General features: G+C 33.6%; 1 protein-coding gene and 2 long non-coding RNA genes across 5 annotated transcripts; 1 reads left to right on the top strand and 2 right to left on the bottom strand.

The window, feature by feature from the left end:
- The first annotated feature begins 28 nt into the window (after positions 1 to 28).
- Positions 29 to 14,682, top strand: LOC101244738 (uncharacterized). 3 transcript variants are annotated; one of them, XR_738616.4, is made up of 7 exons: positions 29 to 154; positions 430 to 503; positions 10,031 to 10,094; positions 10,748 to 10,812; positions 12,803 to 12,920; positions 13,010 to 13,897; positions 13,988 to 14,682. It is a non-coding gene; the product is annotated as an uncharacterized lncRNA (long non-coding RNA). The 3 variants fall into 3 exon arrangements; XR_738615.4 differs by having other exon boundaries at positions 12,780 to 12,920; XR_011212245.1 differs by having other exon boundaries at positions 12,402 to 12,920.
- A 685-nt stretch (positions 14,683 to 15,367) lies between these two features.
- On the bottom strand, positions 15,368 to 16,803 carry LOC104644755 (uncharacterized). The gene is made up of 2 exons (XR_738612.4): positions 16,493 to 16,803; positions 15,368 to 15,903 (listed from the first exon to the last, which is right to left on the bottom strand). It is a non-coding gene; the product is annotated as an uncharacterized lncRNA (long non-coding RNA).
- A 4,918-nt stretch (positions 16,804 to 21,721) lies between these two features.
- LOC101258725 (uncharacterized) lies at positions 21,722 to 24,091 on the bottom strand. The gene is made up of 3 exons (XM_019210981.3): positions 23,033 to 24,091; positions 22,382 to 22,921; positions 21,722 to 21,973 (listed from the first exon to the last, which is right to left on the bottom strand). The coding sequence occupies exons 1-3, from the start codon at positions 23,846 to 23,848 to the stop codon at positions 21,875 to 21,877; spliced, it is 1,455 nt and encodes a 484-aa protein (XP_019066526.2). The 5' UTR covers positions 23,849 to 24,091; the 3' UTR covers positions 21,722 to 21,874.
- Between the last annotated feature and the right edge of the window lie 3,598 nt (positions 24,092 to 27,689).

Below are 27,689 nucleotides of genomic sequence, written 5' to 3'. Positions count from 1 at the left end.
TTTGTAAAATAAGAGTTTGTAATTAATTATATTGGACCCGTGCGTGGGCCTTAGATTAAACTAGCTTTCTTCCACCTTTTTATACGTTCATATTTAGGGTTTTTTTTCTCAGTTCAAATTTCGCCGCGAGAATTACAGTGGTATTTAATAGACGGTATCGTTGCTCTTATTTTTTTTTAATTTTGATTTTAGGTCTTATTTTACCATTTATTGTTTGATTGGTTTGATTTTTTATTTTTCACTGAATTTAAAGTTAATTGAATGTAGTTTCTTCTAGTTCTTTTGATCCTTCTCCTTTCCATCTTTTCTATTTATCGACTTTTATTTTATTTTATTTTTTTTTAAAAAAATTGATTATTGAAATTTAGTCTTCTGTTGTTGATGCGAGTGTTTTATAATTTATTAATTTGTATGTGTATATCTTTGCAGTTATTCCAAGGAGAAGTGATAGAATTGCAAACTTGAGCGAGATAAATCTACCCAATTTTTCTGTTTACCCTGTGGTATGTCATAGTTTTCTGGTCTACGATTTCGATGTCGAAAAATAAATTACACTTCTTAAATATGCTTTATCTTCTCTAATTTTTTGTTTGAGCTTGTTTTTTTTCCTCTTAGAATAGCATTGTAGTTTTTCATATTTAATTATATCCATGATTAAATTACATGTGATATAGATAATTTTGTTACAGAGCATTTTTGTAATTGTTTATGTAATCTCTGGTGAGAGAACCCATTTTTCGAAAATGACCTTTACATACCATTACCACACAATTATTTTGAGTCCTGAGCCAAAAGAGGAAGAAAATTGTCAAAATTTTTGAAAGGATATGAACATTGAGGGCCTGGAGGACATGCCTAATAAGAATTGCCTTTCCTCCAGAGCTAAGGAAATCGAGATGCCATCGTCTAATCTTATTTACGAATTTAGCAACCATTTCAAGAGAAGAATTCAACTTTTTTTCTTTTCGACATAAATGGGGCGCCCCAAATATTTTATGGGAAAATTTTCAAACCTCATATTTAAAATTCTTCCACTCTTCTATAGATCTTTGAGAGGCATTATGAGCCAAAGATAAACTGCACTTGTTTCTATTAATAGATTGTCCAAAGACCTTTTCATACATAGCTAAAGTGTCAAAAATCAAATTTAAAGAAGATCGAGAGCCATTACTAAAAACAATAGTATCATCAGCAAAGGCCAAATGGTTAACTTTCGGCCTCTGCTTGTTCATGTAAAAACCTTTGAACCTATTATTGTGATGAAGTTCATTAAATATAAGGGACAATAATATGAAGAGGGATGTAGACAAAGGATCTTCTTGTTTGAGACCTCTTCCTGATTTAAAAAAATCATGTCTACTCCTTTTAACTAGTATAGTGTACCAATTATTGGAAATAAACCTAAAAATAAGGTCTGTCCATGATTCAGCAAAACCCAATTTCCTTAGCATGAAGCACAGAAATGGCCAAGAAACTCTTGACATATTCTTTAGTCCTGTCTAATTTAATCACAATAATAGCTCTCCCTTTTACAAAGCCACTTTGGTTCTGACTGATAATTTTGGGGAGAATACCACCAAGCCTAGCATTGAGAAGCTTGACAATTATCTTGCTTGACATATTGCAAAGGCTAATGATCCTGATGTCAGAAAAGATTTGAGGACATTCATTTTTAAGGAGCATGATAACACAAGTATGAGTGAAAAATTTAGGCAAAGTGGCACCTCGAAAGAAAAAGGTAATGGCATTATGCAAGTCATTAACAATAATATTCCAAGCACTTTGATAGAATTTGCCATTGAAACCATCTGGTCCTGGAGAACTATCAGGGTTTATAGAAAATACACTTTCACCTCTTGCATAGTAGGAATAACAGTAATAGCCTTGTTGTCATCTTCACTTACGACCCTTTAGTAACATGTAATACATTGTCATCTTCCAGCACCTTCTCAGCACTGAGAAGATTTTCAAAGTATTTTACAACTGCATTGGCCACTTCAAAGTTACCCTCCACCCAATTACCTTCAGTATCCTTAATTTTGTGGATGGTGAGTTTTCTCCTCCCATGTTTGATAATTCCATGGAAAAAAGCAGTGTTGGCATCGCCTTCTTGTAACCATTTGACTCTAGCTTTCTGTCTTAACACCTTATCTTGGAGCGTAATGAATTTGGTGAAATCAACTCTAGCTTTAGAATGTTTTTCTTTAGTCTCCTGCTTGTTAGTTTAACATAATCTTATTCAAGAGTTCTTATGAGAGTTTCAAGCTTTTTTGGTTCATCATAAAAATCTCCGAAAGCTGATCTAGACCAAGAACTAAGATTATTGCAGACTTTCTTAATCTTCTGATAAAGGACATATAAAGGATTGCCTGATTGTTCATCTTCCCAAGCTTGTTGGACAATAGTCCGAAAGTCATCTTGATCAGTCCATCTATTAAGCAACTTGAAATATTTCACGTGGTTGGTATTGTTGTTGTTACGGGTGATAAGCATAAGAGCATGGTTAGAACATGTCCTTGAAAGGTGAGTGACAGTGGTGCCCCTATACTCGTCAAACCATTCAGCATTGTAGACTAACCTATCTAACCTTTTCCATATTGTATTTGGGGGATCACTATTATCACTCTTAGTGAACATCGACCCTAGGAATCCCCCATCTTGAAGATTACAGTCAGTCAAACATTACAAAAATCTTAACTTTCTTCAAATCTAAATGGTCTTCCTCCTGATTTTTCTTGTGGTTCGGTGATGACATTGAAGTCACCAACCACACCGCATGGACCATTTATGTTGTTGGTAGTGGTCCTTGAGTTGTCCCTCAGTTCTCTTCTCAAGGTCTCTTCACGCTTAGCATACACAACAATTAAGTGGAAAGAGATAAGTCGGTGAGCTTGAGAAATATGAATAAGCATATGTTGTTCTTTATCTTCCAGAATGTCCAACTGATAATCATCTCCGCAAAAAATCCATATTTTGTTGGGGATGTTGTGAGCACAGTGTTGAAAACTAAGAAGTCTTTTGTACTTGTCGATTCTACTCTCGTGCACCTTAGGTTCTTGGATGAAAAGATAGGGGGAATGATATTGATTTTTAAAGAGATTGAGCCTTTCAATAGCTCCTTGAGAGCCTATACCCTTAATATTCCACGAGAGTGTATTAATCATGGATACCATTGGGGTAGAGGTCATTTTGATCATTGTCGTAGGAGTTTGAAACTCCGCTGTTTGAATTTTCGTAGTCCATAAATTAAGAAATACCATTACCCATATGAGATAAATTTTTGTAGTTTATCACCTTTAATGGTCTTGTGAAAGGGTATTAGTCACTGATTCATCATGGTTGTCATGTTTATTTCCTCTTACAATACCATCATCTGATTTGGGAGATCCCAGATCCCATGTGTCATTCTCCATTGTGATGTCTTATTCACAATCTTTATAAGCAGTATCCTTATCTACCTCAAAGGTTTGAGAAAGATTTTTGATGTTAGTATTTTTCATTTCAAAAAATACGTTCTTTCTTTTGAGTTCTTCCTGCTCCTTTTCTTTATTGATGTTCCCGTCTCGCATTCCAGTAGTTATGAGATCAAGACCAAAAAAAGGTTTGAGATTGTTATCCTGCGGAAAAATGTCATTAGAAATTCCTTCGGTAGTTAGGATCACCTCTAAAGGGATGGTAATTCTTGAGGAGAACTTGCTTTCTTTTTCGTTGATATTGCTGACATCCTCTACTTTCATATTGACTAGAGGACTATCCTTCACCTCCATGTCAGTATAGATACTTTCCTTCTATTGTCTGACTCTTCTTACATTACCGTGGTGTTTTTGGAGTTTGGATTTCTGTTGCTTTCTTCCTTTCTTTCATTTGGATTGACTGAAGTGATTCTTTATAGAGGGAAGGTTGGAATTTAGTACCATTTAGTTGTTTTTCAGAACTGGAGTTAATATTTGTAGTCTCTATTTAACCACATTTGTTTGCCCATTTTTTATCTACAACATTTGGGTGCCATCAGTTCCACTATCTGATTCTCTTGTGGTAGCATCGTTCTTAGGAATGTTGGAGCTTTCTTCAACGGTAGTTTTATTAATAGGTTTGCCTCTTCTTCCGATAGTTTGTCATTCATCTGTTTGAACATTGTGGTTGTGCACCATTTGAGGAATGTTGAGATTTTGCTCAGTTGACTTGGTAATCACAACTTTCTCCTTTCTAGTTGCTTGCCTCTGTTGATGTTCCAATTGCCTGTTATCTTGATGGATATTATCATTCATTTTTTTTCACACCTCATTCGCATGTTCACTTCTCAGCTCCGGGTGTAGTTTTCTGCATTTTTCATCTCTATGACCTTATACTTTGCAATGAAAACAGAATACAGTGATGATTTCGTATTCAACCTTATGATTTATGATCATCACCTTGCCTTCATTATTTCTAATTTCAACCAGAATTTCATTAGTCAATAGTCTAGTAAAGTCGATCTCTATTTCAACTTTAGCAGTAGCAGGCCTAGTCTCGGAGCTAGTGGCTTTATCCATGATAAGCGGCGTACCAATAGGTTACATATACGACATATAGCATCCCATTCATAATAATTCCAAGGAAGGTCTGGGAGGTAAATCCAAACGGAGCTAATGTGCTTTTTGCTTCTGGTTTGAAATCAGTGGTCCATCTAAGAATTTTCATGATATGGTTCTCTCCGAATGTGAGGAAGCACTTAGAGTACACATTGAGATGATCATCTATGTTTTCAAAATCCAAAAAGACATGATACATATCATATGCCCCCAATCTTTACCACTCTTTTACTTTAAATCATCTTAGCGAATTCTTTTGCGAATAATATCTATAGACAGACGTATACACGGGAACTTACCTATAATAGTCCATTTACACTTTTGGGCAAGTAGTTCATTTTCTTGTACAATGAAGAAGACCACTGGCTTGCCATCCTGCAATTCATAGCTTCTAGGAGCCAGTTTAGTTGATTTTGGCCTATTGATCCTTTGATAGTAGAGTTTGCATACTAACTATGAACTGGAACTTCATACAGGAGAGGGATAGTTCCTGGGGAGTTACCTGTAAGACTTTAAGGACCTCCTTTGGAACTTGAGTAATTTAGGCGTAATTTGTGTCCACCGTAGAGGGCGAATGGGCGGAATTCTAATTAGTTTGGATTGAAGGGATTTTGGACTTTGGGAGAGGGGTAAACGGATCTTCGCCATGAGGGATAGGGGTCTGCACACGATTGTCGGGGGGACGGTGGTTCCTTAGTGTTTGCCTAAGGGCCGATAGGTCCACCGTGTGAGACATCTGTCGGAGCCAAAACTCCACTCAAAAAAATAATGGGAATATAATCTTTTTAGTGAGAAGGGAGAGATTCTCTCTCTAGGATATTTTTTTAAGTTGTGCATATAGTGAGTAGACATCTCTATTGAGTAGAAAATACAGAATTTCGTGGGATAACAAAATCTGGTTTTGATGGTTTAAACTTTTAGCGATGAAAAATAGGTTTTTAGAGATAAGATCAAAGTTATAAATCTCGACTTTCAGCATTCTTCCCTATTTTCAAAGACCGAATGTGAGAGCTCTAAACCTTCATTTTGGGTGATTCGAGGTGCATCTTGTACGATTGAACACATTGTCAATATAGACATTTTGTCATTGTGATACCACATCCCACATCAACAATACTAATACAAGAGTGGCTTTGATACAATTTGTAATGGTCCAACCTATTAGTGATATTCTTCGCTCTGGGTCCAAGCTCGCATGAGTTTAAAATACGTCACCAGTTGGTAAGATCTTCTTACTTATATATCCAACATCTCTTCTTTATTTATATCGATGTGAAATTTCTTTTCTTAAGCTGGGGTGTCACATATAAATTGGACCGATTGTAGTGGTAATTCTCTATAGCCTCCAAAAGATAGGATACAAATGTTTCTGTATAACTCTATTAATTAAACACTTGTTCTCATACCAACGAAGTCGGTCAACCTATAGCGTTAGATAAGCCTAACCAATAGGTTGGAACTAGAAGCAACGGTCTATCATTCTGAATATAACAATAAGGAGCTAGAGTCAAAAAACAATTAGGAAAAAAGAATCAATAAAAATATGTACAAGAAACCATCTTCAAGACCTGACATCAGTCATTAATCGAACATCTAGTAGTATAAATAAATACAATAAGTAAAGAACTGTCTTTTGTTATATTAAAACTGACATCGTGGGGACATTATCTTTAGTTGAGCTTTGAAAAATAGGAATGTAATCTAGTCAGTTGTTAGATTTGACATCTTTCTATTCTAGCATTATTTAAGCATCAAAATGATCAAATTTAAGTTATTCATCTCACTCATTCCATATGTTCAAAGAATAATTATTTAAACTCAGTGAAACTATATAAAGAAATTCAGATAGTTGAGGTGGGCATGCTCTTTGAAATAATTCATTGAAATTCGTAGAGAAGTCACTTAAATTAAACACATTGAAATGATATTCCCCATTGAAGTTCATTGAAGTAGCTGGTCAGATATTTGGCGCTTGTTGTTTTTGGGGTTGGTATTTTTGCATAAGGACCACAAAGATTAAAACTATTAGAAAAGTTTGAAAATACCTCAAATCATAAATGTCATAATTAGACTAGTGTATAGACCTCTATCATAAGTAGCTAGTTATGCCATTTATAATTTGAGGTTTAGTCAAACTTTCCTAATAGTTTTCAACTTTATGGACCTTATACAAAAATCTTGATCCCAAAAGCAACAATCTCCAAATGTCTAACTAACTTTAATGAACTTTAACGGAGAATATTATTTCAATGTGTTGAATTTAGGTGACTTTTCCATGAATTTCAATGAATTATTTCAAAGAGCATACATACTCAGCAACCTCAATTTACTTTTATATCTAATTGAGTTCAATTATTATTCTTTTAACGTATGGAATGAGTGGCATGAATTGCTAGAACTTGATCATTTTGATGATGTTGAAATAATGCCAAAAAACATAGTGTCAAATCTAATAATTGGCTAGTTTATGTTCCCATTTTTCAAAGCTCACTAAAGATAATTTCTCTCCAAGGTCAATTCCAATATAACAAAAGACATTTATGTGCTTATTGTATTTGTAAAATTCTTGTATTCTTATTTAGACTAGATGTTCAGTTCCTAGCTGGTGATAGGTCTAGGGGATGTTTTCATATATATATTTATGTAGATTCCTCTATCTTGTCATTTTTATAGCTCTTGCTCCTCATTTTTCCCTTTTGTATGACAGCCCCCTGTTTCTAGTTCTGAGCTATGGGTTAGGCTTACCAACAGGTGAGATATAGAAGGTGGCATCATGACCTAAGAAATTGGTTGATGACAAGTCGGTATCAAGACTCTAGGTTGATCGGTTTCATTGGTATTAGAGAGTTCCTAGTGAAGTCCTACAAAGAAACTTATGTCATATCTTTATGAGGTAATAAGGCATCACAAGCACAATCAATTCTATTTCTAAGTTAAACAACTCATGCTGGCTAAATTATTCAAAAGATCATTGACATTATTATTAACAATACCACAGATAGGAGCCAAGCTTTCCCTTCTTTCAAACTTTTGTCTAACAAGAACGTAGATTGTATCCTATATCGAAGCTGATCACACGTACTCCAAATATGTTGCACATGAGTTTTCCACTTACTAAGCACCTCCGATCACGACATGCTAACAAAATATTGAGCACAATGTCAATAGAGACGTTTGGACACAACAATTACAATAATTAGAGACAGATCAAAATAGAGTCAAATTGAGAATATGAAACTCGCGTTAGGAGTCTTGAAATTGTTCTGTTAAAAGATCATAATTGACTTATTGAGCTTGTTTGGAACACAATTGAATGCTCAAAACACCCTAAGAGATAACATACAATAAAATCACCAAAACACCATTAAAGAACCTTGAACAACTTATTCGGGGCAGTAATTACCGTTAAATAGACATGTAACATGGTACTGGTTAGATTCGACACCTTGTTTTTCCAACATTATTTCAACATTGATATTTTCAGTTTCTAGAAATTCATCCCACTCGTTTCATCTTTGAACTCGCTAAAGCTATAAAATAAAATTCAGGTGATTGAGGTGTGTATGTTCCTTAAAAATAATTTATTGAACACTTGAATGCAATACATTGAAATGATGTTCCCGCTGAAGTTCATTGAAGTAGCTGGTTTGGACATTAGGAGCTTGTTGTTTTAGGATCAGTAATTTTGCATAAGGACCACAAGATTAAAACTATTAGGAATGTTCGACAAAACCTCAAATCACAAATGTCATAACTAGACCAGCATGGGGGCCTCTGTCTTAAGTAGCTACATTTATGATTTGAGGTTTTTTCAAACTTTCTTAATTCTTTTTATCTTGATGGTCCTTGTACAGAAATATTAATCCCAAAAATAACAAGATCTAAATGTCAAACCTACTACTTCAATGAACTTCAACAAGAACATCATTCGATGTGTTGAATTCAAGTGACTTCTCTACATATTTAAATGAGAATGCGTACCTCAATCACTTGAATTTCCTTTGATAGCTTCATCGAGTTCAAAAGATTGTCACTTGAACATATGGAATGAGTGGGACGAATTGTTAGAACTTAACAATTTAAATGCTTAAATTATGCCAGAAAAGTAAGGTGTCAACTCTAACAACTAGCTAGGTCAGGTTCCTATTTTCTGAACCACAACTAAAAATAATGTCTCCATGAGGCCAGTTTCAAAATAACAAAAGAAAGATCTATGATTATTCTAAAACCCTTGCATTCTTATTAAAACTAGGTACTCTATTATTGATTGATGTCAGGTCTTGGGGATGATTTCATATATATACTTCTACTGATTTCTCTTTGTTCTATTTTTTTTTGGCTCTTGCTCCTTATTGTTATCTTCCGCGTGATAGCCTGTTGCTTCTACTTTCAGATTAATAGTTAAGCTTACCTACATATTGGATGTAGTAGGTGTCATCATGACCTAATAAATCGGGTTATGAAAAGTTGATATCAGAGCTCAAAGTTGGCCTACTTTGTTAGTGTAAGAGAAAGTGCATAGTAGAATCATGTGGAGATGTTTGTATTCTATGTTCAAGAGGCTATAGGGCATCACCATCACAATCCATTTGAATCCCAAGTCAAACAACATATGCTAGATAAATAATATTCAAAATATAGTTAACAATATCATCAACTAGAGCCAAGCTTTTCCTTACTATGTTTTGAACTTTTGGCTGATAAGAAAGTAGATTGTTGCCTACATCGAAACCAATCACATGCTCTTCGAATATGTTGTACAAGAGTTTTCCAATTCTGAAGCGCCTGAGACGACTCTGATGGGCTGCCGATAAGCACACATCTTACGATGATTTGATATTGGGTTGTTTTAGGCTTGCAACCTCATGTGAATGCTTGTGGTTGGATGTTGTTCTATGATGATTTAGTCTCGATATTGTTATCTTCTTAAAAGTTGACTAACTCTTTTGTCACTCTTGCTAGCTAGGGTAAGAGTCAACTGGACACTGACTATTTCTAATTCGAGGATGATGATTGTAGTTTGAGGTTGTTACCCTTATTTTGAGGTTGATGTTTATGGTTCGAGGTCGTATTCAATGCTTAATGGGTCGAGGCTATTACATCTAGTAGAGGCTATACTTGGATTTTAAGGCCCTTCGTACACCTGATGAATCTGGTTCGAAGGCACTTCTTTCCCTCTTGTAAAATTAGCTATTATGTGTATATGTCGGGATTATGAGGGTCCATTCAGGTTTTATTTAAACTTGCACACAAGTGTACCTTCTGCAATTATGGGGACCCAGTTAGGTTTAGATTAGGTGTATTTTTATTTACTTTTCATAACCGTTTGACCTTTGTTTTTGTCTAGATTCTATGTTTATTGATTGTATTTACCTTTCTTGCCCAGTCGACCTATGATACCTACTAAATACATTTGGTTTGGTACTTATGCTACACTATGCATTATTTTTGTGATGTAGGTCCTAGCACCATCTACGAGTGATGATCGGTCATGCCATTTTTTGCAGCTCGTGGATACTAAAGGTGAGCACTTGGTATCTTAGATCAACGTGTCTTCTTCTGTATATATGTTAGCTAGTCTTTACCTTTGGAACGACTTGTTATGGTCCAATTTTGAGACTTTTACTTGCTCATACTAGACAAATATATACTTATGACTTCCAAGTTTTGGAGGGTTTCCCATTGTATATAGATTTTGGTTTTCTTGCTTCTGTCTTTTCCTTATTATTACTATTATTTTATGTTTACTTTTACCCTGGCACTCATTACTTGTCAAACTGGGTTATGGGTTGGCGTACTTACTGGTGGATTATAGTAGGTGGCATTATAGTAGGATTGGTCATGAGTTAATGCAAAAAATTTCCCTAAGCCGCTCATAATTTTGCAATTACATCTTGGGAAAAAGGAGGGCTGACCTAAGATGAACTCTAACCTATTTCCATAAATTTCACAAGTAAAGGTAAGTTAATTGCTTTTTTACTTATATTGTGATTCTTATGCCTTAGAATCATTGTTGGGTGACCTTAGGGGGAGTTTGATTTGAAATAATGGTGAAAAGACCCTAGTTTTGGTGGGATGATCATGGGAGTGTCATGAGATTTAGGATTTGGATATAATTAAAATATTATTAGGTTATTATTTATTGATTATTATGTTTTATCATTGTTTTAACCAAGAACAAGTTAAGGCCTCACAAAATGGAAGGCGGAAGTTCAATCGATCTTTCAAAGCATGACTTGAGGTACGTGATAATTATTTATTTATGTCGTTTATGTTATATTGTTATATGTGGTCAACTACTTTATTAGTACTGCATGCATGATTATTATTAGGAGAAAAGGAAGAACATGATTTGAAATGAAAGATGTTATCAATTATATGCAATGGATGTGTTAACTTGGATATATAAGTATGATTGTTGTTCTTTGTTGATACGACTGTGTTTTGTGTTTGATGATGAGATCGGGTAGCATGCGGTATATAATATTATTAGAATGGGTACCACGTTAGTACACTAACAATTGTATGTGTGGGTTTCATGAGAAAATCTAATTGTTTCGTTGTATTGTGATGGTTCTGTTTATTGTGCATGTCAGCTCAAGCGACTATTTGCGACCTTAACTGTGTTAACTCAATTATCTAAATCAAAGGGTGAGACATTTCTTCTGGGCGACAATAGATTCCTCTTATTTTGATAAGCCATTCATTCGGACTCAAACATTTTTTCATAATGCGAATTTTAGTTTCTAGGGAGTTACTTTAGCATTGTTGGACGATTATGGTTTCTTTACTACAAACCTGGTTTAATATTTGAAGACTATTTACTTGAAAATCTTTTGAACTGCTTACTTTGATTGCATTTTAGACTTTGTGTAAGTAGTTGGTTGATTCTCCCCCCATAATTAATGTGGGTGTCACTCACGGTGGGTCAGAATCATGAGAGTTTCCCTCTACCATTAAACGTCAATGTCCTATTTAATGTAATCAATTGTAATTTATAAATAATCTTATATTATAAGTGTATAATGCAAGTAGTTCACAACTAACTTTAACACTTAGAGCATGTTTGGATTGACTTAAAAGATAAAAAAATATATTTTTAAGCTCTTTTTAGCTTTTGGAATTGTTTGAAAAATTTAAAAATAGCTTAAAATAAGTTTTAAATGACTTTAAAAAAGTTAAAAATCCAAAACTAGCACTCCCATACTTTTTATTCTTTTACTTAAACGCCATTCCAGTTTGATCAAGTATATTACTTCTCTACCAGTATTTTTTTTTAGATAATCTCATATTTACCCTTATAAAATAAAACCCTAACAATCAATTCACTTTCCCTATCCATTTTTTTTCTTTGAGTTCTTGCGCCACACTATTCGCTCTAAGGCTGGTATGGTATGGTATTTAAAAACTTGTATACCATAATTTCATTATTTGTTTTTTAAAACTACTATACCATTGTCCTATCAATTTAATTCGGTATGATTTAGTATTTTCAATTCGATTTTATTTTTATAAAGTATGGTAATCGGTAACTACAGTTTGTTCAATTTCGACTAATATATATTCGTATAATAGAGAATTATAACTTCGTCAATCTAAAAGAAGGTCTCAATTGTATCATACTAACACATTACACATGTAGAAATATTTATTCAAAATAAAGTACAAAAAATTTCTTTTGTTAATCAATTACATTTCAAATATCAATTAAAATAGTGTAGTCAAAGTTTCATCTTCTAAATATTTAGCACCCACTAATACGAGACTTTTAAAAAAAAGTGACAATAAGATTTCAAAATAAATTAGTGGTGACATAAGTCTTAAGTATAGGGTGCAGGTCAAACAAATTGCAAAGTGACCCCACGTACAAGGTCAAACAAATGAAGGCTGATTTGCATAGAGTTTTTTAGCTCAATGTTAGTGAAGCAAAGTGCAAGAGAGCGAAAAAAGGAGATATTGGAGAGTTTAGAAGGTAGCTTTGTAGACTCTTACAACAAATTAGAGGGTTATGCTACTGAATTGAGAAGTTGTAGGGTCTGACATTGTGATAGATTTGTCTAAAGAGACACTATCTAATGGTTAGATAAAATTTCTTAGGATGTATATCTGTTTCAAGGCAATGAACCTGTGTTTTAAGTCTGGGTTAGATGGTACGTTCCTTAAAGGAAAGGCTAAGGGACAAGTATTGTGTGTTGTTGGTCAAAACAGTGATAACTCTTTCTACCCTCTAGCTTGATTGTGGTTGACAAAGAGGCTAAGAGGACTTGGACATCGTTTATGCAACATTTGCAACATTCCCTTGACCTTCAAAATGGTGAAGGAATGACATTCATATCAGATATGTAGAAGGTAATATTATACTAGTGATTTGCAATTTAATTCCATTTTCTTGATACTGTTTCCTTTATTAATTTTAGTTGTTTTAATTTGATAATTAGGTGTTGCTTGAAGCAGTAAGGACAGTCTTGCCTAAAGCACATCAGAGATATTGTGCAAGGCATATTGAGGCATATTGGTGCAGAAGATGGGGGCAAAGGCGAGCTGAAAAAGTTGCTATGGTGGGCTGCATGGTCATCATTTACAGAGGAGTTTGAGGACCAACTTCAAGAGACCAAGGAAGTTAATGGAGAGGCTGGACAAGATTTAATAGACAAGTATCCTCCAAAAGCATGGTGCATAGCCTATTTAGATACTGTGTGCAAAAATCAGGCTATGGACAATAACTTTACTGAATCATTCAATGCATGGATACTTGAAGCAAGGTACAAGCCAATTATTGAAATGTTGGAAGACATTAGGGTCAAAATAATTGAGAGGTTGGCAGCAAAAGAGGTTGTTGTGAAGAAGCGGAAAAATGATGGGTTTAGTCCCAAAAGTGAGTTGTTGTTTAATGAGTATTTGAAGATTTCAAAGGTCTGTGAGGTGAGTGGAAATGGGATAATGGCTATGAGGTTACTGAAGGTGCAGATAGACATATTGTCAACTTAAGAGAAAAAAATGCACATGCAGAACATGGGATCTGTTGGAATTCCATGTCCACATGTAATTAAGGCCGCGGAGCACAAAATAAGGATATCAAAAAAAGAAATCATTGGTACTATAGTAAAGAGGCAGCCTTGGCAATTTACAAACACAAATTACAACCTTATGCATGCTATTGAACCACCAGAATTGGTCAAGCTTGTTGGTAAACCTAAGCGAATGAGGGAAAGAGAAAAGAATGAAGTTGTTAAGAGGCAAGGAGTATGGAAGCTAACAAGAAAAGGAAAAGTGATGACATGTAGTAATTGTGAGAACAAAATCACAATGCAAAAGGATGTAAAAAGGTAATTTTCATTTCTCTTTAATCTTTAATTTCATCAAATACTTATTCTATTTCACTACTTAATTCTATATCTTCTATTATGATTAATAAGGCAAAGCAGGGGAAACAACCTACTAAGAAGCAAGGGAAACAACCTGCTAACAAAGGGAAAAATTCTGGCAGGGGAAAAAAGAGACAGCCTAGGAGAGGTTTAGTTGATGAAGATGAAGATGAAGCTTCTGAGGAAGACATCAACTGCACAACCCCATAACCAACACAAGAAAGTCAGTTTGAATATGCTTCTTCTAACAGCTATTTTCAAGTAACTAAGGATGATGATGAAGACCATAGGCTAAGGCCAAGATCAATCTCAGAAAAAATCTTTTCTAAAAAGATTCAGAAAGAGACAAAATCCACAATAACCAATTGAGAGTAGAGTAATAGGCTTGAGAGATGATAAATTTGGTGTTAGTGAACCTACAAATATTCCCATAGCACCAACTGACTTAACTTGGAATGGACAGGGTGCATTTACTACAAATCAACTATGAAAGTTGAGGCCAAGAAGGGGATAATGCTATTGTGTTGGTATTGTTTTGTATATGTTGGTGCAGTTTTTGCTACTGTTTGTGTAGGTTGGTGCCTTAAATGATATTAAGGCTAAACTTATTATTTTGGTATGTTTTGTGTAGGCTAGTGCCTTAACTTATAGTTGTAGTTTTGGTTTCACTTTTACTTTTTGTATAGGCTGAGTGTATCAGATAAAACTAACTATCGTTTTGCTTATATATGACCAAGTTAATGTTATATATAGTGTCTTGTATCTATTGGGTTCTGTTGATGTAGTACGATAAGTTGTTGTGGTATATATTTCTTATACCAATTGCTCTATCAATGGTGGTCGACTGATGTGGTAAATAAGTTTGCAGTTTGTGATCTGAAATGAGTTGCACTTTTCTTAAGTTGTTTTGTTATGTATCTTTCCGTTGCTCTTTATTGTTGTTTTGTTGTGTATCTTTCCGTTCTTGCTTTTATTTTCAGTTTATTTTCTAAACTGTTTTACTTAAAAAATATATAATATATAATTAATAGTAAAAATGACTAAGTTTTGAAAAATCAATTAATCTTATGATTTAAGAAAAATTGACCTTCCAAATTAACAGAGTTGCCACTTGATTTTTAGTAAAATCAAGAAAAACTTAAAATTATTTTTTCAAAAGATTTAAAACAGATAAAAATCAATTGAAAACGGTTCGAATGTACATTTCGAGAAGATGTTAGACCCTCGGAATGCCCGCTAACTCGCGATTGACCGGCGATTTGACTAAATGACCTTTTAAAATAACTTTTCCAAATTTAACTAAATAATGAGAAAATTTATCTATTTACTTACTTATTTATATGATTTTTGTTACTATTTATTTTATTTTATTTTATTATTTTTATTTAAGGGAAAGTAATCAAACTCGATAAAAAGAACTAAATAGTAAAATATAGGTAAAATAAATATTTATATATTGAATATAGAAAGAAATGGCTATCCTTGGGAATAAACAAAATTCCACCAAAAGTTAGTCAATGTAACAATAATAACACATAGTTAATAATAGAAGGAAGAAATATTTGAACTTGGGCCAAGCCCAAACTCTAAATCTTGTAGCTTTGTCCCATTTTAAAAGAATGACCCAAAATAGGTCTTGCCCATTTCGAAACCAGTCGGGCCTGCTGAATTATTCATTGGGCTTCTGGCCCCCTTTCCTTTCTTTTGTCCTCCTTGATATACATGGAGTGTATATCCTGTGTATACGTCATGTATATCGATAATCATTGAGCTCCCAGACCTGTAAATGTTTCCAGATCTTCGTATTTCTACGTTTTTCCTGTATTGGCACGTAATCAACTATATACCATATATTTCTACCGTATACCAGTGTATACATCCGGTATATCATCTTTTTTTTCGACTTTCAAGGACTAAAAAATGAATTTCCAGCACCATATAGTCGTCAAAACCTGTCCATCTGCTTCCTAAATTGGCCAAAATGGGAATCAACAGAGAAAATTGAGCCTTGAGAGATCCCAAGGAACTCGATCAATGCGATAAAAAGAAAGGCAAAAATCAGCAAGAAGAGAAGGGCATATAACCAAGAAAACGAAACAATGATGAAGATATATTAGTTAGCAACAAACTCTTTAAAGTCAAAGCAAAACAATAGAGCATCTACGATGAACAGATGAGTTACGAGAACGCCTAATCACCAAAAACTACACGAATCTACTGAAGAATGACATGAAGACGAACGAGTCATATGAATGCAAACACACACTAATCTAGAAGCAAAATATGATCAAAATGGAAGTTCACACGCATGCCTTTTCCAACTAGAACTAAGACAATCACGCGATTTGAAACAAAACGGAAGCCAAACTCTAAGCATTACCCAATTCGGGTTCATACATTTAACTAAGACAATGAGATGAACGAACAATGATTCAAAGAAGAGTATACAAGTCGAAATAAAGAAGAAAACAATGATGGAGCCAGAGAAGCCAACAGAATACTCATCACATAGTACTAAGAATCGAAATAAGACATAAATAAAGGAGGAAGCGTTACCTTTCTCCAAGCAGCGACTGAGACTATACGAGCGAGGGAAACAGCTTTCCACGACCACAATGGAAGACGGTGAGTGAATAAGAAAGGAACGAGGAAGGGACCGGATAGAAGCTGGCTCAAACGTTGAGAACCTTAGCATCACTTCAAATTTGGTTTCTATATGTTGCCTTCAACCTCTTAAATGTAAGTTGTCTCTCGAACTAGTGTCTTCTCTTTTTTTTTTTTCAATTCCTCCCCCAAAAAATCCTCCCTAACATCGAGAGGATGACAAAGGAGTAGAATTTTTCGACTGAATAGTACAATTGCTCAACGGAAAAAAGAATTTGGGACATCCAATTTGAGGGGAAGGACGAGAGGGAAGGGAGATTTCGACACCTGGGCCTTCGAGTAAAATTTTCGATAAGGGAGAGTGGGCTGATTTTATGTTGCTCAAAGTAAATGAATGTTGCATACTGGGCCTCTTGGAGTGGGCCAAATTGATAGGAGGCTGCTGAAAGATTTAAAAAGAATTGGGTTTGCTAAAATCAAAGAGAGGCCCCAAAACTTGGTTTGTCAAAACTTGATTTGTCAAAGGGTTTAGGAACTGGATAATGAATTAATCGGAGAGCTTCGTAATCTTAACGATATAAATTAATCGACTTAATTATAAATTAGTTAACATAATATATACCCCTGAATGACTAAACTAATCGACCAACAATTTAGTTAAATAAAATATTACCTGAGACGATCTTCAAATATTCATAAAATAAACTAATCCTATACGTAGTCATTTGAACATATATATCAAATAAAAAATTATAAAGAAAAGTGACAAAACTATTTAACATTATAACTTGCAAAATATTATAGATAATATTTTCTTGAAAATTTTATAAAACTAGTTATTTTAACTCGTTTGGAAATTAAGAAGCTTGTTAACTAATTTATATCGGGGAAGGTCAAAATTGGGTGTCAACAGAAACCCTTATTCAAGAAAAACATAGTGGCAATACGACAAAATCTATCCGTCTTCAACATAAAGACTATAACACAACAAAATACTACAAGTTTTAAGGCAAAAGACTTGAATAATGTTTCAAATCCAACACTTCAAATTCACAATAAATTTGAAGCAACACTTGAAAATAATGGTCAATATTCAAACATAAGATTCACTAATACATAGGAAACAATTGAAATAACTAACACTTGAAACTACAAATAGTTGAAATAACTAACATTTGAAAATTGCAACAACAAATAACACAAACACAGTAAATTACAATATACAAAACATCTTCAACTTTGACACTTTATCTTCCAAATTTCTTTATTTTTTCACCTCGAAGTAGTTTAAAATCTCTAAATTCTCAAATTTCTTCTTCAAATTGTCTCTTTCAATCTTAATTGCATTCAACGACTCTCTCAAATTCTCCATTTTCAACATAGCAACTTTCAATTTAGACTTCGATAAATTAACTTGAATAGAAGAGTTTCTGAAGAATTGTCTTACCACCTCCAAAATCTATAATTTTCAATCTAATAAAAATAACAGAGAAGAAATCATAAACACCAAAATACATGCACAAATCATATTAATTTCCTGTTAGGCAAAAAATATACCTTAGGTTTAGAACATCTATAAAATCTTCTTCCGGGGTTCAATGGATTCCTTGAAGTGAAACAACGAGCCAATTCATTACAAAAACAAGTCATTATCATGGAGTTACTAAGTGAATCACAAGAACTTTCAGACATGATTTTAGGTATGAATTGAAGGAGACGATAGATACATGAAATAGGAAATTATGACCAGCGCACGATAGATGAAATTTGAAATTATGGTCGTCCCAACGAAGAAGAAATTGGATCGGACGAAGACGAACTTGAATCGCGAAAAACAGGAGACGACTAGGGTTTTGGTGCGTGAGATATTTGGGTGAATATTAGTTTGTCTGTTTTAATTAGGATTCTTTTAATGGGTTATGAGGCGGTTTATGGATTATGGGATATAAAAGGGGTCAAACAGGTAGTATAATAGGATCATGACACATGTAATAAAATATGGGTCCGTTAGTGACAAGGTTATATTTGTACCACTAATTAGACGGTAGAGATATACATGTGCACTAGTATAACAAAGGGTATATACTCACCTTTTATTAAAGTTCGGGGGTAAATCCGTCCCTTTTCCCTATATTATAATATAAAGAGAAAATATATCAAATTTCCATGAACATGGCGTGGGCGTTTAAGTATCCCCTTTAATATCTTGGAAGTGAAGTAAATATAACCCTGGGAGTAAAATATCACTCTCATTTGTCACATCATATTGATATATATAGCCATATAAGCGTCACGTTACTGTCATTTAAGTACCACATCATTAATTTTTTGTCTTTTATATGGCTTTTCAACCTTCTTCTTAAAAAATTTTTTAGAAATACATTGCACTAATCAATAAATTTAAAATGCATTTTAAAATTAAAAATTGTCTCACCTTCTTCCACCCATTCTATCCTACAAATCTGTCATTGGAGATGATATTTTCTTAAAGTATTTTTTTTCTTAACAACTCAAATGAAAATTGAAAGTTGTATAAGAAAGTTGATAGACCCACTTTTTTGCATATATAATTCAAAATGGTTCACTCAAAATTCAAGAAATTAATATTCAAATAGGTGTTGAATCTTATGGATTGACGAATGGCTAGTGAGGGGTGAGATGAACTTGAAGGAAACATGACTTATATGGAAGAAGAAAGGTATAAGAAGTGTTTAAATGGGAAAGAAAACATATGGGGAAGACAACAAAATAAAGAGAAAACAAAAAGATTATTTATTTTCTTTAAAAAAAATATTGAACACACAAATTTCATTTACTTTTAAACAAGAAATTTCGCATTTTTTATAAATTTAATTTATATAAAAAAATAAAAACTATTAGTTATATATTGGCCAATAAAAAAATGACATGTATATGATATAACCATTCCATTTTTTAATTTTTTTTTTAACTATTTCACACGTTTTTAGGAGAGTGAGTACACTCACTTTGTCACGTTAGTCATTTAATCACTTCAAAATTGTTAAGGGGGTATTTAAAGCTCGTATAGTTAAAGTACTAAAATAAGTTTTGATGCCAAGTTCAGGGGAGATTTGATGAATTTTCTCTACTATAAAAGAGAATCCTAGGTCCGCCTACGTGACGTCATCACAAGTCATGATTCCCATTTTAATTTATTTATTTTCAAAACTAGTCTTCCCTTTCATGAAAAATTGTAAATATTGTGATTTTTATGAAAAGTTGTGACTTCAATAAAGACTTACAATTTCTATGAAAAGTTGTGACTTTTATAAAAGATTGTGACCTTTTCGAAAGATTGCAACTTTTTCAAATAGTTGTGACATTTCTTTATAAGGCACAAGAAATATTTGTTCACAATACCCTCTGTTGTCTTTAAATAGGGGATTTCCTGTCATTTTAAAACAATGAAAATTCTGAACTTCTTATTCTTCTTATTTTTTTCTTTTGCGCAATTAAATATTCGTGTATTTTGCTCCAGTTGAGTTGTTCACTAACACAATTGTTAGATTCTGATATTTTTTTACATTCATAAATTTACACTTATGTTATTAAGGATAAATGGTAACATGTTATAATTTTCATTTTCCTTTACGTTATTAATGTTCCTTACTACGTAATCTTGTATGCAAAATAATATAGTGTTTTAGTTTTAACATCTGTTAGATTTAACATATTATTTTATAAATTTCGTGATATTAAATTCCTAAGGGAAGAGTAGATAATTGTACTAGTATTTTTAAAATTTAAAATAAATTTGTGTATGCGAAATTAACTAATTAGATATCTTTATTGTTAAATTTTATGTATTTTTTTCTTTTAAGAGAATAACAAATAGGAGAAAATGTATAAGTACCCCTCAATTTATGTCCAAAATTCCAAAGACACACTTATACTATAATAAGGTCCTATTACCCCTGAACTTTATTTATAAACAATTTTCGATCTCTTTTCGACCTACGTGGCACTAGCTTGAAAAAAATGTCAACACACGCTGAATCCACAAGATAGTGTCATGTAGAACGAAAAGGGTAGAAAATTATTTATAAAATAAGTCCAGAGGGTCATAGGACGTTAATATAGTATAAGTGTATCTCTAAAATTTTCAACATAGGTCGAGGGAATACTCGTGCATTTTCCCAATCAAATATGCCAGCCATGTATAAGAGACAAAGGATGGTCATTCTTTCAATGATAATTAAACAAAGGCCTAAGTCATATACAACCCCCTAAACTTGTCCACATATTTCATTTAGACACCTCAATTCAACTGTATACCAATTGAACACTTATATTGTAAGAGATTTCTACCTATTAAACATTTTGTGCTGACATGGCAGCATGTGTGTAGTACACACATGAAAAGAGCGTGAAGGGGCATCATTTAACCAAAAATAATAATTTTCTTTTTTTAAAAAAAAATAAAATAAAATTAGCATCTCTTCATCTTCTTCTTTGACTCAACCACCATTAGAACCACCTTCTCACCACCGTAATCACCGGTGTCCCACCATTAAAGTATATTCCTTTTTTTCTCGAGCTGTAATCATTCTTCTTCTCTATACCACCTTGTTTTTTAATTAAATGTGTGTCACCATATCCACAGTGCTCTTTCCCTTTATTTTTTCGGTCATCTTCTTCTCTTTTTTTTTTTCAGACCATCATCTTTTTTCTCCTTTTTTACCAGTCATCGAACACCACCTCATTTTTCTCCAAATTTATCATCGTCAATATCTTTTTTTATTTTTAGCTTTTCATACAATCAATTACAAATTTTAATTTGTTCATTAGAAAACAATGCCACCAATCATCTTTTTCTTTATGCCAAATCAACTCAAACATGAATTGAATCGAAGCTTAAAAATAAAACATTAGTTAGATAAAAAGAAGTAGAAAAATTTAGGTGATTTAAGTGTTTTTTTTGGGGAAAAAAAAGGAGGAAGAAGATGAAGTTGGGGTGGGGTGGGGTGGGGGGAGGGAGGAGGAGCAGGTCTGAGCGGAGGCAGGAACATACATACTTTAGGATTTTATTTTTTTTAATTATAATTATTTTTTAGCACAAAAAACAAATTTAAGACACGTGGCTTCTTTTAATTAATTAGTTTGCCATGTCATGGCAAGTGCATCACACACACTTGACATTTTTTGTTGATTATCAAAATGTGTCTAATAGGAAAAATTTTATATAAGTAAAAGTGTTCAATAGGTAAAAGGTTAAATTGAGGTGTCTAAATGAATAATGAGGACAACTTTAAGGGGCCACAGATGACTTTGGCCTTAAACAAAATTGATAAGAATTTGTATACATCAACTTGATCAGGCTATTATCTCATCTAACTTACACTCTCTGTACCTAACAGCAGCCTTAAATGATCCAGCCTTATGAATTACGTCACAACATTCACATCTATTGATCTGGAAAAAATAAAAAATAAAATTAATAAAAATCTATCATACTGGAGATTTTTTTTATTTTTTATTTTTTGTAATTTTCATACAAGAAGTAGATTTTCTAACAAATGCAACATAACCAAACAACAAACAACAAAAGCCACAGGACCCTACATTTCAAGTAATATCTATTGAATTTTATTTATTCTTTGATTGCTTAGGTGCAAGAGAATTATTTTCTAAGTTCATTTTTTACATGATTACAATCATGTATGTTTTAATATAATCGAATTTAACTTATATTACATTGTCAATATGAAGAGTTCTTGCTCACCTTTATCTCAAAGTTAGTAATTCCATTTTCTATAGTCAGTTTACGAAAGTTAAACTCATATAAAGTTTGTAAGAAATTTAAGTGAAAAGAAATATTACCTTGAGACGTTTTGTTGTTGGTGAGTAAACATGAATTTCATTAACATACTCCGCGGGATAGCTTCCTGGATTCAAACAAACTCCAATCCCTCGAGGCCATGCTCTAATATATTTTGTAAGAATTTTGTTTCGTGGAGTTATCTCAATAGACTGGAAGAAATACATATGAGGGGTTTCACAAGGATCCCAAGAAAAATTTCTAGTATCAAAATTATAATGTGGTGGAAGTGTAATGTTACCCCATGGATTAAATGTTTCAATTGGTCTTTGTATCCAACTTCTAGGCATAATATTCTCATAAATATTAGCTGAATATCCCCATGAAATTGAAAACGTCCAATTGTTGGATCTTTTGTAACAAATAGTTTGTTGTAACATTCGCGATTGATCAAATTTTGCAGCATTTAGTAGATGATATCCCGATTGTGCGCGATCCATAGAGGGGAAAATTGGATCAATTGTGTCAAAATGGTGAAGGGATACCAATAAAGATTTTGGATGGGACGATAGAAATCCTGATAGATCACCTCGTAGATCAATCTGTACTAAAGAAGAAATTAATTAATCAATAAAGAAAAAGTATAGATCTACTTTTAATCTATTCATTTTTTTTAATTCGATAATTGAATAAGTTTGGGATTAAATTTATACCTGATGACTACCCCTAAGAGGAGAAAGATTGACACCAATATCAGCAGTGCAACTCATTGTAGTTCTATCAGCAGATCTAAAGTAAGCATATCTCTTTAAACAAGAAATAACATTATTTGCAAATGCTCTAGCTAAAGGATAACTCAATATAATTCCAGCTCCACCAAATGCTTGATGAAATGAGAAAAAATAATTTGCCATTATAAACTCAGAGTGTCCTCCAAAATAATAATATTGTGTATGATCATATTGTGCAAGAATATCAACCATATTATCAACGAAAAATATTGAATCATCGTCCCCCATAACTACCCATCGTACCCCTTCATGTGCCTCTCTAACCACCTCCATAATTCCATGTACCATTCTTAAAACTCTTGGATCAACATGATTTGTTTCATTCACAAGTGGTGATACATCATCGGATACTCGATAAGGAGGTGAATTTAAGGACCATGGTAGAAGATCATCACCTTGAGGAGGTACATCTAGTAAAAGATATCCTTTTGTAATATTTGGTCTCCACCATGATTCAATATAGGGTTTTCTATGATGCCATGCTTCTTCTGACCCTAAAAGTCCAAAAACAAGGTGACTAAGGTTAGTAGGCACACTAATACTGATTTGTACAACATGATTTGATGTATTTGATTGAGAATTATTATTTGGAAAAGATGTTATGCATTTTGAGGAAGAGAAAAGATGATAAGATGGACATTTATTGAGAAAGATAATTGTAGCCACATATAAGGTTAAACCACAAAACAACACTGTTTTGCAAATGTTAATCACAAGTGATGCTTCAAATGTAGGCATTATAAGAGAAATTGGGTGAAAAAAAACTACATAATGAAGTTAAATCAATGCTCATTTGATTTTTATACTCCAATATGAGCTATTTTTTTGTTTTCTATTTTCAAGGTTTTAGTATTTGCTATAATCCTCAACATCAAATCCAACTTTTTCATTTTTTTTTCTATTATATAGTCTAAAAGACCTAAAAAAAAGAATGAAGATCCTAATTCTTTGTGAACTACATTGTGACTTTGAGATCTCTACATACGTGTTAACTATAAATTGTTTTACTAAACTTCTTTATCTATTTTGACAGTTTCATTTGAGTAATCAAATTAAAAGTTGAATTACTAAAATAACTTTATAAAGTTGAGCGATTATAATACCCTTCAATTATACCTATGTATGTAACCTCCTTAGGGAAACGGTACATTAACTCTCTTAATTTACTTATTTATAATTAATGTACTACCTTCAATTAACTAAAAATTTAATACATGAATCATATTCATCTACTAATTAAGTGTCTTTACATTTGGAGAAACCTTTCCTCCTCGTTTACGTTCTTCCATTTAATTTTCTCTAAATATTTACATAAAATTTTATTACTAAACTTTTTCTTTTTGGGTAAACAATGATTCTCATCCAACCAATATTATAGTTCATTACAAAAATAATAGTTGCTGGTAAGCATAGGATACATTAGAACCTAACTCATGGATATTAATTCTATCAATTGCACTTTTAATTTGTTAAAGTATGTAATGGTATAGAAAACTCTAAAAAGCACACTTATTAAGGATGTGTTTTTTCATCTTCGATTGACTTAAATGTTTTGAATTTTGAAAAATATTTTTCAAATTTGATTATTTTCCTCTGATTTAACGTAAATGACTCCCGTAAGGAAAATTATTATCAGAACTTCCCTTAATATGGAAAATATTTTTAAATCTTTTCTCAAACCTCCATAACCAGACTCCCGACTATGGCCTCGTTTATTGAAATCAACTTTCGGCCTCAATTGTGACCTAACTCTCAGCTCGACCGAAAACATGACTCTTGACCCTGACTCTTTAATTTGCCTTTACACCGATTCTCAAATCCAAACCTCAACCTTACCCCAACTCGTGATTCAAGAATCAGTTCCCAAATATGCTCCATGGGGACATGACTTCTAGCCTAAATTGCGACCCGACTCTATGCTCCAACCCGGAACCTAACTCTCGACCTTGACTCGAGATCGAATCCCCAACCTGACCTAATTCTTGGCTTGACTCAAGACCCAACACTCGACCCCGACTTCCGACCCCAACTCGGTACCTGACCTTGATCGACACTAGACTTTTGATATTGACTCGATACCCAACTCTTGACGCTCTACCATGACTTTTAACCTAAACCCAATCCCACCCAAACCTAGGATCCAAACTCAAGACCTTAACAATAACTCCCCATCCAACTCAAGATTCAAGACTTAAATCTCGACAGCGAACTAAGACAGAGAAACCTAATTACGATACTGAGTCAAGACCAAATTCTTGACCCCAATTCGATATCTAACTCCTGATATCGATATAATTTTAAATCCTAATACTCATTCAAAACTCGACTTCAACTTGAGATTCGATTGTTCACCAAATCTTAAACTTAACTATCGACAACATCTCAAGATACAAATCCTAACATCGACCTCGTTGTGTGAACTAACTAGCGACTTTGACCTAAGGTCTGACAATTGATCTTGACCCAAAACTCAGCTCCTTTTAATCTCGACCATAACCCTAACTCATGACTCTTGATCATCACTCCGGATCCGACACCAACAAATATCCAAATTTAATCCCCGACTTGGGACCGCACTGAATTTCTAGAAAAAAACATTTTCCTTCATACCAATAACCTTTAAAAATAGAAACAAAAAAAAAGAGAAAATTCTTGTATTTGGGAGTATTTATTTGAATATTCATTTTATCCGTCCGGTTACTTCTTTTTTACATACAAATATGATCGAATTAGATAATTTATCCATTTTTCACTAACTCATATTCGACCTACTCATATCTAACTCAACCCACTCATTTGCCTATCCTATAGGTATATATCTCTTTGTATCATTTGCTAGAAGATCCACTTGAACTTTAAATCTAGCTCAATTACGTCGAGTTTTGTTTATTGAGGTTGAATCCAAGTGTAGAAGATATATGTTAAATCCGTAGACTATGTGAACTAACAATGTGTAGGCATAAAAAGGATTTGGGCATTGGTCTTGGCATGCATGTGGCTAAACAATGCAGACCATGTTCAAGATGCTTGGGTTTTGGTAAGGCATTTTGGACGTGCAAGGATTATGTGTGGGCAAACGTCGTCGGCAAGACAAGGCAGTGTGTTGGCTTGCCAAGGAAGGGTTGTGGGACTTGACGATGGCAAGGCAAAGGCATTTATATGAATTGCTGAAATAAAGTAAGTGTTGGAAGACAACCGAAATATTCTAAGTATTGGAAGTAGGCTAAAATATTTTAAGTGTTGGAATTAGGCTGAAATATTCTAAGTGTTAGAATATTGCTATTTCGGTTAGGATAAGAATGTAATTCAAATTATATTCTATCTGTTAGAATTATAGTTGTTGGAAACATTAGTTTAAGTCCTGTGGTGACAAGTGTTGGACAGGTGTCACTTGTAACTGCTGCATGTAACTGCCTTGTGCAGAAATTTTATTTTAAGGTGGAAAATTTTGTCCAAGTCTAAGAAGTGTGTTTCTGGCTTAAAATAAATTTGTGAAGCCTTTTCCTTTGTTAATTTGGTATCAATAAAAGGTTGGGAAGAGTTCCGATACGTTGGTGGTGTTGCTATTTTGTTTACTGCATAAGAAAAAACTAAGTTAAGTATTTTTCATACTTAGCCAAATTCGTGAGAGTTAAAGCTGAAGTTTGCAAGAGTTTGTAAACAATCTGGGTTGATAAGTATAGAAATCGAGAGTAGTGTCCAGCAACGTACAGGGTTGCAAGGGATAGGCTTGAGATGTTATCTGAGGCACAAGACAGCTTGCGCAAGGCTCAGCGGTACATGAAGAAGTATGATGATCAACATCGTCACTCAGTAGAGTGGATGATAAGGTGTTGCTGAAACTTACTCCACAAATTTGGAAACAGATTGCAAGTAATACTAGACATCGGGGTTTGATTTCAAGTATGATGGTCCACTTGAAGTGGTGAAACGAGTGGACGAAGTTGCTTATTGATTGAAACTGCCAGAAAGGTTAAAGATTCATCCTACTTTCTATGTGAGTTTCTTGGAACCTTACTTTGCAGTTTCAGATGATCCAAACATGAATAGGTCAAAGAGCGCTCCTTCATCAGTACCTACACAGGTTGATGTTGAAATTGAGAAGATCTTTGATCATCGGGTTGTGGGCAAAAGCAAGAAGAATACAAAGACAGAGTTCTTGATTCATCGGAAAGGCAAGAGTGCAGCTGATGCAGTTTGGAGAAAGCGAATGACCTTTGGCAATTTGATGACCAAATCGATGGCTATCTCAAAACAGTCTCGATGAGGACATCGAGTTCAAGTGGTGCAGGTAGTCTGTTAGAACCGTAGACTACGTGAATTAACCACGTGCAGACATGAAGAAGATTTGAGCATTAGTCTTGGCATGCATGTGGCTAAACAGTGCAGACAAGGTTCAAGGTGCTTGGGTGTTGGCAAGACACCTTGGACGTGCAAGGATTATGTTTGGGCAGATGTCGTCAGCAAGACAAGGCAGTGTGTTGGCTTGACAAGGCAAGGTTGTGGGACTTGATGATGGCAAGGAAAAGGCATTTACATGGATTGTTGAAATAAACTAAGTGTTGAAAGACAATTGAAA

Source organism: Solanum lycopersicum, chromosome 11, assembly GCF_036512215.1.
Source record: "Solanum lycopersicum chromosome 11, SLM_r2.1".
NCBI classification, from domain to species: Eukaryota; Viridiplantae; Streptophyta; class Magnoliopsida; order Solanales; family Solanaceae; genus Solanum; species Solanum lycopersicum.
The sequence above is the reverse complement of the archived record's forward strand: the minus strand, read 5'-3'. Positions and strand labels throughout refer to the sequence as shown.